We start from the raw sequence: 16479 nt of genomic DNA on the forward strand, positions 1-16479 counted from the left end.
ATTATAAGGATACTTTGTGGCCATTCCGTCTTTATTCTTCATTCACTTCAGAGATGACAAAGTGATAGACTAGAAGACTGGATGGGGGCTAGATGAGCCAACAGCTCACACTGAGCCCTAAGAATGTCAGGGATGTGTGCAGAGGAGGAGTCCTGCCCTACATCCAGCCTTTCTAGTCAGAATGTTCTTGTCTCTAGCTTGATACAGTAATGTCAATCTCACTTCATTTATTGTATGTGTATTACATGCTGAAAGTATTATAAAAAAAAATGTTCCTGCCCTAGGGCGATTACAATGTAGCTAACAGACAAATAATGCAAAAGTGAAATTACATAAGAACACAGACAAAGCAATAAAGCATGCATACAAGTACAAAATGAATGTCTACATGCAAAAGTGACATAGCAGAAATGAGCTAATCAGGATTAATTTCTTTTTTTAGTTAAATTTATTCAGGTGGCATTACTTAGTAACACTAGTTACGGTTCAAGTGTGCAATTCTAAAATACATCATCTATATTGCATTGTATGCTCACCACTCAAAGTCTTGTCTCCTTCCATCACCATATACAGGGTGAAGTAAAAGTAGGTTTACAGTTATTCATATGGAAAATAATACAATAACTAATAAATAATTTATGAATAAGCTCTGTGTTTCACGTACTCACAACTGTAAACCTACGTTTGCCATACGCTGCCTCTGACCCCTCTCACCCTCTTCGAGCTCCCTCACGCATCTTCACTTCTGGTAACCACCATATTATTGTCTGTCTGTGAGCTTTGTTTGTTTTCTTTGTTCATTTGTGGCTTTCTGTTTTATATTCCACATGTGAGTGAAATCATATGGTTCTTGTCCTTTACCATGTGACTTATTTCACTTAGCATGATACTTTTCAAGAGCCATGCATGTTGTCGCAAATGGCAGTATTTCACCTTTCCTTACAGCTGAGTAGTAAAGAATAACTTCTTGAAATACATGAGGTTTAAACATTTCTTATCAATCTTAGCAGAAAGATAAAATGCCTGATCTTCATATAGTAACCTCTGTTCTCATATAGGGTAGTACTGATTTGTCTTTAAGAGCAACTCTGGACACATACTAATTGTTTCAATACAGCACAAAACAAACAAAACCAAATAAAATCTTACTTTAAACAAAAATTTATTTTTTAAATATTAAAAGACTCAGAATTTTAAAAGATGTAAAAAGTTGTTTTGTTTGTTCACTTAAAAATCGTTTCTTCCAGATAATTAACTTACTTTTGTGAACATCTAGCATGAAACCATGAAAATGAACCCGTTTTTTCCTCTTCATTTCGACATAAGCATAAAACATGTCCATCACCATTGTTTTCCCCGTACCTTAGTAAACAAACAAACAAACAAGGATACATTAAACAGCATGCACTGATTACTCTAATGACTGTTCGCTAGCTTTAAAAATAATGAAACCACTCTTCTACTAGAAAGTTTAAGGTTATGTTACTTTTCTAAACCACCTAAAAGTAAAATATTACTGGTTTCTTGTTAAAATCCTGTTTTTAGAAAATAATACAACATTTAGTTAATATTATAGGGGCTATTCCCCCCCCCCCCCAGAAAACTATGTTTATAAATGGCAAAATATATAAATTACTCATTTTTCAATTTTTCTTCCAAAAGGCCCCAGTATAAAATAACTTCATTGATTAAATAAGTACTTACTGAGCCATTATTAGATGTGAAGAATTATCTTAAACACCATGGGAAAATTCAAAAATGAAAACTATGAAAATAAAGATTAGTATTTAACATAAATACTGAAAATAAATAATAGATGTAGATTAAAGCTGGAGGATTGCCAATCATAACACTTTTTCAAAAATCTGAGAATATAGGTCTTTCAAAATGAGGCCTACTTGAAGAAATTCTGATACAGTCAACCTTTATGATTAAATTATCTAATTTTCAACACTGGAACTTTTCATCACTACAATTGCATTAGTAATTCAAGAGTCAACAGCCTGAGCATGTGAGGTGGGCATTCCCAGAAAGCCTTGCTCCCCAGCAGAAAGGTAAGAGCTCTAGCGGCAGTGGCCGTGCTCAGCTCGGTTCACAGCAAGCATTCCTGCACAGGCCAGACCCGTGTGTGGCGTGCGGGTCCTGTCTCTCACCCTCCTGCTCTCTCCTCCACCACCCGCCATAGTGCCCCTGTTCTCTCTGCGGAAGGTGCAGCTCAGGAAGTGAGACCTCAGTCTGAGATTTGGGGGCCTGACTTTGGGCCCATGCTGTTTGAATTGCCAGAAAGTTTCTGTATATTAAAATACAATTTACCAAAGAGATTTTTAATGAAGAGACCATTTAGACTGAAAAGTAATTTTTTTTGCAAAAATGTCCAGGACCATATCTCTTGTTATGGTGAGTGGCAACAGATTTTAAATCACTACATTTACATAAAAAATTAAATCAATAGTCTCAAATTCTGCTGCATAAATCATAGTAGACTGATAGATCCAGAAAAAAAGTCATGAATTATCTAACCGAAACTTCAAATAATATATACTTGAAGTAACTTTTGCGCTCTTTAAAAAATGGCCTTAAAATATAACAAGGCCATCATACAAAAAAGTTGCTTGCCTGACCAGGCGGTGATGCAGTGGATAGAGTGTCGGACTGGGATGCAGAGGACCCAGGTTTGAAACTCCGAGGTCACCAGCTTGAGTGTGGGCTCATCTAGTTTGAGCAAAAGCCCACCAGCTTGAACCCAAGGTCGCTGGCTCCAGCAAGGGGTTACTCGGTCTGCTGAAGGCCCGCGGTCAAGGCACATATGAGAAAGCAATCAATGAACAACTAAGGTGTTGCAACGCGCAATGAAAAACTAATGATTGGTGCTTCTCATCTCTCTCTGTTCCTGTTTGTCTGTCCCTGTCTATCCCTCCCTCTGACTCACTCTCTGTCTCTGTAAAAAAAATAAATAAATAAAATAAATAAATAAATAAAAGTTGCTCATGTATAAAAGCAAAAATAAAATCATAAAAGAAAATGATAGATTAGGCTACGTTCAATTCAACCTTCTAAATATTAAAATCACCATAAATAAAATTAATCTCCTTATTTATTTAATCAATATATTTTTACTGAATACTCATCATGTGTGAGGCTCTATTCTAGGTGTTTAGTATATTCTGGTGAACAAAACTGGCAAAAATCCCTGACCTCATGAAACTTGGGAGTTTAACATTACATATCTTTTAAGATATAAAGAGCTCTTAGAAACTACAACGAAGAGGGTCGGCCTGGCATGCAGAAGTCCTGGGTTCGATTCTCGGCCAGGGCACACAGGAGAAGCGCCCATCTGCTTCTCCACCCCTCCCCCTCTCCTTCCTCTCTGTCTCTCTCTTCCCCTCCCGCAGCTGAGGCTCCATTGGAGCAAAGATGACCCGGGCACTGGGGATGGCTCTGTGGCCTCTGCCTCGGGCACTAGAATGGCTCTGGTTGCAACAGAGCGATGCCCCAGATGGGCAGAGCATCGCCCCATGGTGGGCATGCCGGGTGGATACCGGTAGGGCGCATGCGGGAGTCTATCTGACTGCCCTCCCCCCCCCCCCCCCCCCCCCGTTTTCAGCTTCGGAAAAATGCAAAAAAGAAAAAAGAAAAAAAGTAAGAAACTACAATGAACATTTTTTTGTCCTAAATATCTTCCTTCTGAAAATTTCTCTACTTTGTAACATTTTATGAAAGTATCAATCACAAGGTGGGCCAATAAAAATACCCTACTACCCTATACACTGTGATTGGCCCTGCCATGGGTATATAACCCAATTAGTAAGGTTCTATAGGGAAAATTAATATGGAATCTGAAGATGAAAATTTTTCCTTCTCCTTTTCGAGAGCAACCTAGAAGATCCCAGGAGACTTCTTTCCTATAATATCAAACAAGTCTTCAAGAATGAAGCCAACAATAAGAAAGCAGAACCAAAGGATGAAAAAGGAGGGAAAGGGAGGGCAGGAGAGAGAGAGAGAGAGATCCCTATAATATTATTTCAGCTCATATCTCTACCCATGGCTGAATCAGATCATTATTTTATTTCACAATTAAACCAACCAATAAATTCCTCCCCTTCCCTGCAACTGAAAGAGTACTGAACAATATAGGGTTAAGGGGGGGGGGGGATTATCAACTATAAGGTCTACCGGAAAGTTCTGTCCATTTCTATCACAAGTTTCCACACGTAAGCACATGTTTATTTGGCGCATATGTGCCTCTCTATTTTTATCACTTATTGTATACATACTGATGTAGCAAGTTAACTAAAACAAAGTTGATTCACATTAGTCTTATGTGTGAAGCCATAGTGTACCCATGGCTACTGATAAAGTTCATTTACACCACTGTAATTTTTACAAATTTCAACAAGGGAGAAATGCTACAGAAGCATGTCTGTCGCATCCACCATATTCCCCGGACTTAGCACCCTCCGACTATCACTTGTTTTTGTCCTTACAAAATTTTTTGAAGGGCAAAAAATTCAAAAATGAAGAAGATATCAAACAAGCACTGGTTCAATTTTTCGCATTGAAAGATAAAACATTTTTCAAAAATGGGATGTACAAATTGCCCTCACACTGGCAAGAAATCATTAATAATAATGGCAATTATATTATTTAATAAAGTTTATTGACAGAAAAATTTGTATTTTGCTTTATTGCAAAAACAGACAGAACTTTCCGGTAGACCATATACAAAGAACATGTGTATTCAAATGACACAAAAATATAAATAGCTTTAAACACATTTTTTTTTGTATTTTTCTGAAGTGAGAAGCAAGGAGGCACAGAGACAGACTCCCGCAGGGGCCTGGCCAGGATCCACCCGGCATGCCCACTAGGGGGCGATGCTCTGCCCATCTGGGCCGGTGCTCCATTGCAACCAGAGCCATTTTAGCACCTGAGGCAGAGGCCATGGAGCCATCCTCAGTGCCCAGACTAACTTTGCTCCAATGGAGCCTTGGCTGCTGGAGGGGAAGAGAGATACAAAGAGGAAGGAGGGGGGAAGGGTGGAGAAGCAGATGGGCGCTTCTCCTGTGTGCCCTGGCTAGGAATCAAACCCGGGACTTCCACACAGTAAGCTGACGCTCTACCGCTGAGCCAATTGGCCAGGGCTAAACACATTTTTTAAAGTTTAACTCTATCAGAAACAAAAGAAATACAAATTAAAACACCAACAATATATCATTTTTATGTTGATAAGAACATGGGAGAATCCAAGTAAAACACCCAGGTCTGGCTGAATTGGGTTAAGAGACTTCAGAATCATGGGAGTCCAAAACAGGTGAAAAGTGCAAGGCAAAGTACCAGAGAGGAGGAAGCTATGTAATGAAAGAGGACCTGAAACCAACATGTTGGTATTTTTGAGTCTTTGGTTCAATACTAGCTGCTGATGTGTAGGGTGATAGATACTCCATGATGTGAGGCAAAGAATGGACACCAGGAAGCTATAAAACAAACAATTTCCAGTTGTTGTATGTATTGTATCTCTGGAAATAATAGACAACACAAGAGATTCCTGTAGTAATAAAATTGTTCAGTATCTTGACTATGGTGGTAGATACATAAACCTACAGAAGGTTTATGTGTACAGTGGTAAACTGTACACATAAAAGGGTACACATAATACTGGAAAAATCTTAATAAGATCTGGTTGTCATATTTATACTACAGTTTTGCAAAATGTTATCTTTAAGGGGAGTAAAATAGAAAATATCAAAATACATCACTTGTAAGGATAAGTTCTCTTTCATGGAACTATTTTTCAGATGTGTGTGTGTGCGTGTACACACATTCATACAATGAGTTAGGATGTAAAATAAAGTTCTTACTGTGGGTCATGTTGAAATATGTTTCAAAGCCATTGCAATAGTTTGTGAGCTTTGGATGAATAAAGGCAACCTGTGCTTTCATTCACGATTACACCTCCAGAAAAAAACACGTTGCCTGACACGAGGCAGAAGCTCAGTGAACACTTGTCAAGTGAATGGAAGAATGAGGACAAAAGTTGGGAAAAGGTAAGGAAGAAACCAACACTACCTTTTTCCTACTTCACAATTTGCTTTAGTCTCTACAGAATCCCAAATAAAAGTTTTTATATTTCTTAAGAGAAGATTCTTCCTAGGGGACTAATTTGTAAAACTTAAAACTCTTTTATATTCTAACTTTCAAGCCTATAGTTAGGAAGCCCAAATGACCACACCCCCTTCTCCCTCCCCATGGTGTCCTTTTCATAGCCCACCCCCTGCTGGAGATGTAAGTAGTGTCTTCCACATGGCATTCAAGCCCAGCAGAATTTTGTTTCCCAACTTCTAACCTTAAAACCAGCCTGCCTTTCAACTGGTGACATGATCAATGGGAAATAAATGAGGTTAAACCAAGAGGCAGCAGAAAAGGTACAGATAAACAAATATGAACTTCTATTGTCTCCTAATATACCAGAGAACTCATTAACACTGCCATCACCACCACAGTTTGCTAGTCAAGAGCTGAAAGCTTGTTGTAAGAAAGCCTGCTTTAGTAAGAATGAAGCCACAAGATACGATTGCAGCTTTTGGTTTCTGCATGGTTTATGAAATTATATTATATAATGAAACATTTTGTTTCAAGATTGAACCATGATGATAATCTCTTGAATTTATATATCAAGCTCCTGGGGTCCCCTGGATTGAAGGTCTACCTGAGTCAATCATCTCAACATGTTTACAAAGAAAGGAAGTATAGTTGGGTGGGCATGACGGAAAGTAAGCCACGTAAAGGAACAAGGAGTGGAGGGGGGGAGGGACTAAGAAGCAGACATCCTCTTTCCCATCACTTCTCCTTAAAATGTAATATCTGTTTCCCAAATCTAAAAAAGGAAAACAGTAAAGAATAAGAGCTTGTGGAGACATTCTGAGGCTATTTTCCCAGCCAGAGAGCCTCCCAAAGTGAGAATCTGACCTATTCTTTACTACCTATTTTGTAAGTATTCTAAACTAAACTGAGGATAGCCACCAAAATGTTCATCTCACTTCCTATTTCAGAATTCCTTTCTTTTCTCCTTTTTACAGTATTAAGATGTTCCTAACCGAAGGCTGCCACATACCTAGCCTATGTGAACATCCTATGTTATCACCTCTTTTCTAATTCTTTCAAGCATTCAGATGAAGTATGTTTATCACACTTCCCTTCAATTAGTTGGAATGCAGCTGTAGTTTTCAAACTAAAATCCAACAACTTTCATGGTTGTTTTTTTTTTAAGTCCATTTGCAGAAGTAGAAAAAGTTGAGCTTTACTAAACATCTCCATTTATGGTTAAGTGGTTAGGGTAACAGAGAAATAAAGACATTGGTTTAACAATGACTGAACCTGAAAGTGAAGGTATAGTACAAGTCCTCTGAGAGGCAAAGAATGAGATCTGGCAAGAGGATGAGGTCAGCTGGGCAGTGCCCAGAGGTGCAGACAGGTAAGACCAATCATGTCCCTGGTATAAAATGCTTTCTAAATAAGAAGAAATCACACATTGGTCTCAAAAATACCAATTAGCTAATGAACTAAAAAAAATAGTTTGAACTTCTTTCACAAAGAATTTGGGGGGGGGGGAATCTCTATCATTCACTTTTGTGAACCAAACTGTTTCTTTTTATTAGGTTTGCTAAATCTATAAAACAGGAATTTAGTGGCATTAGTGAATAAATCAGAAAAAAAGGGAGGACCCTCTTCCTAAAGATAAGAAGATAAATCCTTAAGTTTTACCTTTAAGAAAATATACTTATTCAACTATTTTATGTCTTTTCCTAAATGTATCACTAAGATAATGACTTCTGCCACCACTCTCTCACATTGCAAAGTTGTTATATAATAGGGGAAGCTGAAGTTTGTTTATTAGTCTAGTACCAAAACTGGTCCCATTGAGAGTTCTGAGTATTCCACTATAAGAAATGACTGGCCAGGTTAAGATAAGAGCCACCTTCATGACATCAGTGAATATAGGTAACCAGGGAGAGGTTTAGGATGGACTAGAAGGATTTGTTTGAAGGAAATGGAGAGCAGAAAACAAACAATTTCAGCAAGAATGAAACCAAAGAAGCAAGACTTTAGTTGATTAGGAAAACCTAGAAAGTAAGCGACAGCTCATACATCTTCCAAGAAAATGTGTCTTCATGGCCAATGTATAGAAATGAGAGACCAAGGAAATATCACCACTTGTGAATTAAAAGCATCCACTAATAACTACATTGAGGATAAGGACATAAAATATGAGTAGAAATATTAGTGGAAAGTAAAAGTGAAAAAGAACAGCTTTAAAAAAAAACACTACATATTAGGCTAAATCAAATAGCGGTGAGCAACAAGATTCTGAATTATCTAACATCCTATCTATAGATTATTTCCTTCCCCAACATTAACTCACTTTATGCATTAAGTAATGTTTGTACCCTAACATGCTAACTAATACCACCTTAAAGCACAGGCACAGCCTATGAGAAGGAAAAGACCAAACTAAGATAACTGCCCCACATCCCCCTATTTTACTCACCTCATCCTACTCCCTCACTGGTAGTGGACTGAATGATGAAAATAGAAGTGATCTCTAAGCAAAAGCTGGGAAACTTTCTGTTTGTAACACCCAAAACTTGTTTTAACACACTTACCAACATCTCCGTAAACATAGAGGCCCTTTGGAGGTTTGTTCCTTGAAAAAAGCTGCAAATTAAGAAAAAATTATAAATCTCTAACATGGAAATAATTAATTATCATCATCATACACATAGTGTTCCTAACTGCTCTATATAGGGCTAAAATGGGCTATTGTGCACAATAAATACAAAAACACTTGATGTGAAAAGGCTGGGAAGCCTAACTTGGGTTTCAATACAGGAAGCAAGAGTCACAGAAGTCCGATCAAGGGCTCTGAAGTCACACAACTTAAGTTTACATCCCCCGCACCGTTTGCTTACCATGTACTCTTCCCTGTCTTTCCCAAACCGGCTCTCCAAACAATGGCAGCCTAACTCATTCCCAGCAAGCAACAGATTAGAATGATTTTTCTGGAGAAACTGAGTGGTCTTCAGAAAAAGAAAAAGAAAGACTCAGAGGCGCAGAAAGAGCTGGCTCCTCGTACCAGACCACCCTAGAGTAAAGTGTACCACTCAGCCGACCTATGACGGTCTTTCAATCAGCTTGTTAGTATCTGAAAAGACACTGAAACAAACTGACAACCAAGAAACAACAGATTTTTCAAAAAATCTTCCAAGATGAAAGCTGGAGAACAGAGCAAACATACAGGGGGAATCTCACAGGAACCAGACTACAGAGACAGTAAAGAAACCTTCAAAAATAAAACTCTAATCAATATAATTAATACACTGAGAAAAGAGAAGCTATTAAAACTATACAGCAAGAACCAAATGCAATTTTTAAAAAGACACATTAAGAACAAAAGAGAGCACTTTGAAGTTTAAAATATGGTAGCAGAAATAAAGTCTCAGAGAAAAGTTTAGAAGATAAGCTTGAGGAAATGTTCCAGAAAATATAACAAATAACAATAATAAAAGATGCAAAATGTAAGAAAATTACAGGATTAATTCAGGAGGTGCAACATATGACAAAAAAAGAAATTGCAGAAAAAGAAAATAGAGACAAAAGGGAAGAGGAAGTTATCTATGAAATAATGCAAAGATTGTTCTCAGAACTGAAGGACTTGAGCTCTAGACTGGAAGGACAGACCAAGTGTCCAACACAAGGAGGGAAACAAGACCCATAATACCAAGTCACAACCCTGAAATCTCAGGACTCCTGGTATATTAACAAGATCCTACAAACTTTCAAGGCATTGGGGCAGGAAGGTGGAGGGAAACAGGTTACAAACAGATTAAAAACTTTGAATAAGAAATTTGAAGGAAAAGGATTTCCAATCTATCTATATAATCTACCCAATAAGTGTGAAAATGAAAAATTGACATTCCATACATACAGGGTCTCAAAAAAAAAAAAACCCCTCCTCAATAGAAAGAGGAATACCGAGGCTGCTCCAGGAAACAGAGGACCCTGGGCAGGAAGCCCCGGTGAGACGGAGAGTTGCTCCAGCACCACAGTGACACAGCAGGTCAAGAAAGCAATCAAGTCCAGACCAAAACAGGGAGGTGGAGGGCTCCAGGAAAGAAACAAAAGGGGCCTTCTCTTTACCTGATATTATTAGCAACCCAGACAGCCATCCTGACTTCTGTTCCACCTAGAATAACCTGCAAACTCTGCAGTAGTTCCTAGACACCTGTGAAACAAACCAAGGTACGCGAGAGCAGAGATGATTCAGAGATGGTGACAGCAGAAAGAAGCCAAAGTTATGTCACTCAGCACCAACTAAAGCACTCAATATTTTGGCAGAGAATGTTGTCAAAAGCTAGACTTAAGGGTACATAATGCTGCTGCTGTTGTGGTTTATAATTGAATTTTAGGGGGTGGGGGCGACACTGGCTTACATAATTACATAGGTTTCAGGTGCCCCACTCCACAACACATCTCTGTACACAGTATTGCATGTTTCACTATCCCCCAAGTCAATTCTTTGTCCTTCACCATTTATCTGTACCTCCCTCCACCTGCCCCCGCCCCCGCCAACAACCACCACAGTGCTGTCCATGTCCATGAGTTGTTTTTTTAAAGGAAGGTAGAGGGACAGAGCAAAAAAGGACCAAAAAAAATGCTGTTTATTTTAAATCTGTGGATTCACTCCAACCTGCCTCAGAAAAGCCTCTTGCTTTCCTAATCCCTTAGTTTTCTCTGCTAAACCCAGACCCTGACTCCCACATGTCTCTTCCAGAATAACCTCACTATGGTTTAAAAGGATGTGCTTTGCTTTGATTTTGCTTACTGGATGCCTTCCCATGTTCCTCGGCACATTAACTCTCCATTTATTCTTTTTATTATTATTATTATTCAGTGAGAGGAGGGAAGGCAGAGAGACAGACTCCTGCATGCACCCCAGTGGGGATCCATCCGGCGAACACACTAGGGGGAGATGCTCAGCTACCGAGCTCTTCCTAGAGCCTGAGGCAGAGGCCATGGAGCCATCCTCAGCTCCCAGGGCTAACTCACTCCAATCAAGCCATGGCTTCAGGAGGGGCTGGAGTGGAGGGAGAGAGGAGAGAGAAAGAGAGAAGGGAGAGAGAAAGGGGTGGAGAAGCAGATGGTCACTTTCCCTGTGTGCCCTAATGGGGAATCAAACCCGGGACTTCCACACGCCAGGTGGATGCTCTACCCCTGAGCCAACTGGCCAGGGCCTCTCCATCAATTCTTAAACCTCAACTGAAAACAGATTCCACTCGTGTCAAAGCCTCTTAATTTGTCTTGTTTTAATATCTTTTATATGAACTATTCTTGTACACTAGTTACTTTGTTTTCAACTTGCCAAGAAAAACAGTGTTATGCTCTTAAACAACTTGAGAACAGCTTCCAGTTGGAAAATTTATATACAACCTAATAATCTGTAAGTATGTGCTATGTATTAGAAATATTTTTTAATTGATTTTAGAGAAAAAGGAAAGAGAGAGAGAGAAAACATGAGTTTCTTTTTCCATCTACCCATGCATTCATTGGTTGATCCTTGTATGTGCCCTAACCAGGAATCAAACCTGTAACCCTGGCATTATTAGAATGATGCTCTAACTAACTGAGCTACCTGGCTAGGGCTAAAAATCTTTTGAAAGCAACATTCTGCATTAGGTAACTGGGAATGTCACGGCAATTCATAATTTTTCACAACACTTTTTGCAAGAATAGTCTGGGGCCTGCACTAGTTCTGCTCATATGATATAATCAAATTATGCTGAATAAATTAAGTTTAAGGCAAAAAGAAAAAACAGAAAACAAGACAAGGACAGGGGAAAGGATGACACAGAAAGAACTCAATGCTCCTCGGGAGGGGTGGGGGAAGCACTCAGGGTCCTATCTTCTGTTTACCCAGTCAAGTTCCACATATTTTGAAAAAGAAATTTGGCAAATATATTACATATTTCATATATAATTTATATTATATTGTGTATTTATAGTAATATTTAAAGATGATAAAGAGATACTGTTGTAGAGTACCAAAGGAGAAGAACTTCCAACATCTGAAATCACAAATACCTGGTATGACAGATGGTTTAAGATGAAGATTTTACTCTAAATAAATTGATAAACAAAATGGATACTCTTCTAACAATAAATGTTTGATACTGTCTAGCTAAACAATACTATATACTCAGAGGCGGATTTAACGGTGGGCATACCAGGCACGTGCCCTGAGCCCCCGCAAAACCCCAACTTGACACCTTTTTCTAATGATACCAAGTTTGGTTTGATATGTACAACTTTAACATTAATAGTACATAATATTTTTTATATATTGAAAAATGTGGTTAACATGTATTTTTATTTTCCCTCTCTCTCTTTTTTAAGGGGCCTAATATTTTCTTCTGCGTCTGGGGCCTCAACCGACCTTAATCCACCTCTATATATACACGTGATGGCAAACCTACGACACGCGTGTCAGCACTGACACACATAGCCATTTTCGATGACAAGCGGCCGCATACCAGAGAAGTAAGGGGCCACATGCCACAAAGGACGTTTCATCCTCGGCTCCTGCATGGCCAGGTGCAGTAGCCGAGGATAAAACATTTGCTGTAGTGTAGACACTCTGTGCCGGAGGTCTGTAGGCCAAAACAACAGAACTCCAGCACAGAGCGTCTAGTTCTGGGACCTCCAGTTAGGCCGTTAGGGGATCTGACCTCACTTCCGGCCAGCGGAGCAGGGAGCAGCGGAATGCCCCGGGGGACGCATCTCTGGGGGCCCTGTAATCACCATTACCAGCAACCACATAACCACAGCAACCATCATCCAATCTACTGTTCTGAAGTGTCGTGGTTTTCTAATTGACCATCATTGCTGAGATAAGTGAGGGGAGGCTGGGAGAGGCAAGGGCCTGTGCTATAGGTGCCGTTTCCTGCCATTAGAAATAGCGGCAGCCATCTTAATTGACATAAGATGCAATTTGCAGAATTTCAAGACAGCATCTGGGCTCAGGTGTTTGTCGACTTGAGGTCAAAGCTTGAGAATCTGGAAAGCTGCTGCTTGGAGAATCAAGAGGAGTGCCACTACAAACAGGAAATTTGGAGTGCCTGGAACCGATTACCAGACACTTTTAGCACCCTGAAAAATATAGCAATGGCTTTACTCACAATTTTTCCCTCTACACACTTTTGTGAGACCTTATTCTCAGCATTAAATAATATCAAAACCAACAAAAGAAACAGATTGACAGATGAAGTTAGTAGCACTTGCTTGGGCTTGAAGTGTACAAAATACCAACCTTCAATTGAAGATTTAGCCAATGAAATTCAGCAACAAAAAAAGTCACTAATAGGCAGGTTAGTTAAAGAATTCCCCCTCCCCTTCACTTATCTTAGTTCACGGCACCCCACATAAGTTAAATAATATCAAAACCAACAAAAGAAACCGACTGACAGATGAACAAAGAAGTCACTAAGCAGGTAAGTTAAATAATTAGTTTTTGGTTTATTAAATACAGTTATATATTACAATTATACATTTTTATTATTTAAACTATAAATATCACAAAATTATGTTGTTGTTTTTCTCCAAGTGACACACCACCTGAGTTATGTTCAGTTTTTTGGTGAATTTTGACACACCCAACTCAAAAGATTGCCCATCACTGGTATATACTCTCAAGTATTTTCACTTAGAGAAGCAAGTCAATTTTCTCATAAAATTTCAGTCTTCTAAGAGTTATTGAAATTATTTCAAGGGATATAAAAAGCTATAGTTTAAGGGGGAAATCAGAGGACTGAATGGAGAACAGTAAGACTTTAAGGTTGTAAAATGGGTCCTAAAGAAATTTTAAAATTCTTTATCACAGTAGTGAATTCAGGGAGACAGAGGTTCATGCAATTTTCTTCAAGATGACTTACAAGGAACCCATGCTCCTCACTGACGTTTTCTCACCATGTGCCCTATTGTTCAGATCCATTAAATTTCCTTTCTTAATGTATTAATTTTCTGTGAGTTGTTCTTCTATCTCAGTGAAGTCCACCCTGGCATAGTTCCTGGGTGCTGGAATTCTCCGAGGGCTCCCCTCCCTCAAAGGCCTCCTCCTTCGGGCTTGGTACCCCAGATGCCGGCTGACTGCTGGCTGGTTTCAGCCCTGGGCAGCACTACCTGCCAGAATTGGGAGGGACAGGTAGAGAGCAATGCGGATCATTTTCCAGGCTCCCTCCCGGCTCAGGTGCGGTGGTGGGGGGCGGAGGGGGGGGGGGTTGAGGAGCTGCAGCCCTCCAGGACCTTGAGGTTCGGGTGACAGCAGCTCCAGCTCTCTCCAGCTCCTCCTCCCCCCTGCAAACTTGATCTACTGCCTTTGGTCTGCCCTGCCCATGACTCTCTAAGTCCTCTCTTGATTGTCTTTATTTGAAGCACATGCTGTGAACTGTTTCCTGCCAGGACTCTGACACACACCCAACACCTAAAATGCAGATGTAACATTAGACAAACACTTAAAAATGTGAGCGTGAGTAAGTTTCTCTAGTGACCAGTGGAAGATTTGTCATGTTACTTTTCTTATGAAATTTCTTTTTTTTTTTCTTTTCTTTTTTATCATGAGGAGAGGAGATAGTGAGACAGACTCCCGCATGCGCCCTGACAGGGATCCCCAGTCCCACCCCCTCTTCCTCACAAGCTATCCTCAGGGCCTGGGGAAGAGGGAGAGAATGGGGGGGGAGCATATGGTCATTTCTCTTGTGTGCCCTGACCCAGAATCAAACCCAGGGCATCCATACGCTGCTGGCACTCTATCCACTGAGACAACCGGCCACGGCCAGGAAGTTTGTAAAGGAGGAGGATGACACCTTTCCTAACGGGTTCTTGATGAGTCCAATGACACTGCATTATAGATTGTACACATGGTAAGCTTAAGGAAGCTTTTGAAAGATCCTGGTAACCCATCACCTATTTCCACTAAACATAAAAGATACAGCAGAAGAGTATTAGAGTCGAACCCAAAAGATCTGGTACAAATTCTAGTTCTGCTACTTATTAGCTATGTGGCTCCAGGAAAGCCACATCAACACTGCAGCCTGCTGGGTGTGGGACAGAGCACAAGGGAGTTCCCACTCCCTGCCCACTTCTGCACACCGAATCACGAGACCCTCTTGCTCACAATAGAGGCTGAAAACTTCATGTGCTTGCTGATAACCGCTTCCATCCAAACTTGTGAATTATGGAAAAAGAAACATTGCACCCTTTGACACACCCCTCTCAAAGATATGAACAACACTAACATGTACTCAAAATATTTTATATCTAAAACTCTATACCAAACAAATCAAGAACATATTCAAGAACATGTAGCACAATTTCAAATACAGCCCAGCTGCTAAGCCATAAGGGAAACCTCAATAAATTCCAAAGTATCGATGTACTCCAACCATAATATAATAAAATTAGAAATGAATGGAAGAATAGCCAAAAATAGAAAAATCTCATACTAAGATATCAGCCTTCCCCTCATGTTCCTCAGGACTTCTGAGGGTTGCTGAGAAGGGTCTGAAGGACCTGCAGAGTGCACGTCTCAGCAGTCCCTCCCATTCTCAGTAACTTTCCCTGGTTGGTTCACTCTTTCTTTGCAATGCTGCTCTCGAACCTGCTCAGCTCCCTTCCATGCAAAACTACTTTTCCACCATCACTTCCAGCACATGTCTCCTACTTCTTCATAAAGAGAAAACAGAGGCACTGGGTTTAAACACCTTCAGCTTCCTATATCAGCTTGCAATCCCACCAACACCCGCACTTGTCCTTTTCTCTGTTCCTCCTGTGAGAAAGGAAGACGAGTCCTCTCCCAATACAACCTTCCACCGACTTCTGGATCTCAGCCCTCTCCCCGACCTTCTCAGAAACCATGGCCCATCAGATTAAAATTTTCACTTCTTTTGTAATCTTTCTCATCAATTTTTTTTTTAATTTTATTTATTCATTTTTAGAGAGGAGAGAGGGAGAGAGAGAGACAGAGAGGGAGAGAGAGGAGAGAGAGACAGAGAGAGAGGAGGGGGGAGGAGCAGGAAGCATCAACTCCCATATGTGCCTTGACCAGGCAAGCCCAGGGTTTCAAACCAGCGACCTCAGCATTTCCAGGTCGACGCTTTATCCACTGCGCCACCACAGGTCAGGCTCTCATCAATATTTTTATAAGTGTCTTCTTGGGAATTTATTTTTACGATCTTGAAGTGTAATGTTTTATAAGCAAAACATAAACCCAAGAACCATAAGGGAAAAAATAGATTAAAAGCAACAGAGTTCAATATTTCTGTTTGGGAAAAGAAATGTTAAGAAAGGTAAAAAGACAAACTGTAAAAAACAACATTTATTACAGATTAGAACTTGTTTCCTTAGAAAAACAAAGAGCTTTTATAAATCAAT

At 39.9% G+C, this 16479-nt stretch overlaps 1 protein-coding gene across 3 annotated transcripts in view; it reads right to left on the reverse strand.

The window, feature by feature from the left end:
* AFG1L (AFG1 like ATPase) overlaps positions 1-16479 on the reverse strand; it is a 244364-nt gene that overhangs the window by 173927 nt on the left and 53958 nt on the right. For all 3 annotated transcript variants that reach the window (XM_066373529.1, XM_066373528.1, XM_066373527.1), the window contains exons 3-4: positions 8661-8712; positions 1261-1362 (exon numbers count right to left, since the gene is read on the reverse strand). In XM_066373529.1, coding sequence (XP_066229626.1) covers positions 1261-1362; positions 8661-8712 — 154 coding nt within the window. The remainder of the gene's footprint in view (positions 1-1260; positions 1363-8660; positions 8713-16479) is intronic.

Source organism: Saccopteryx leptura, chromosome 3 (assembly GCF_036850995.1).
Source record: "Saccopteryx leptura isolate mSacLep1 chromosome 3, mSacLep1_pri_phased_curated, whole genome shotgun sequence".
NCBI lineage: Eukaryota > Metazoa > Chordata > Mammalia > Chiroptera > Emballonuridae > Saccopteryx > Saccopteryx leptura.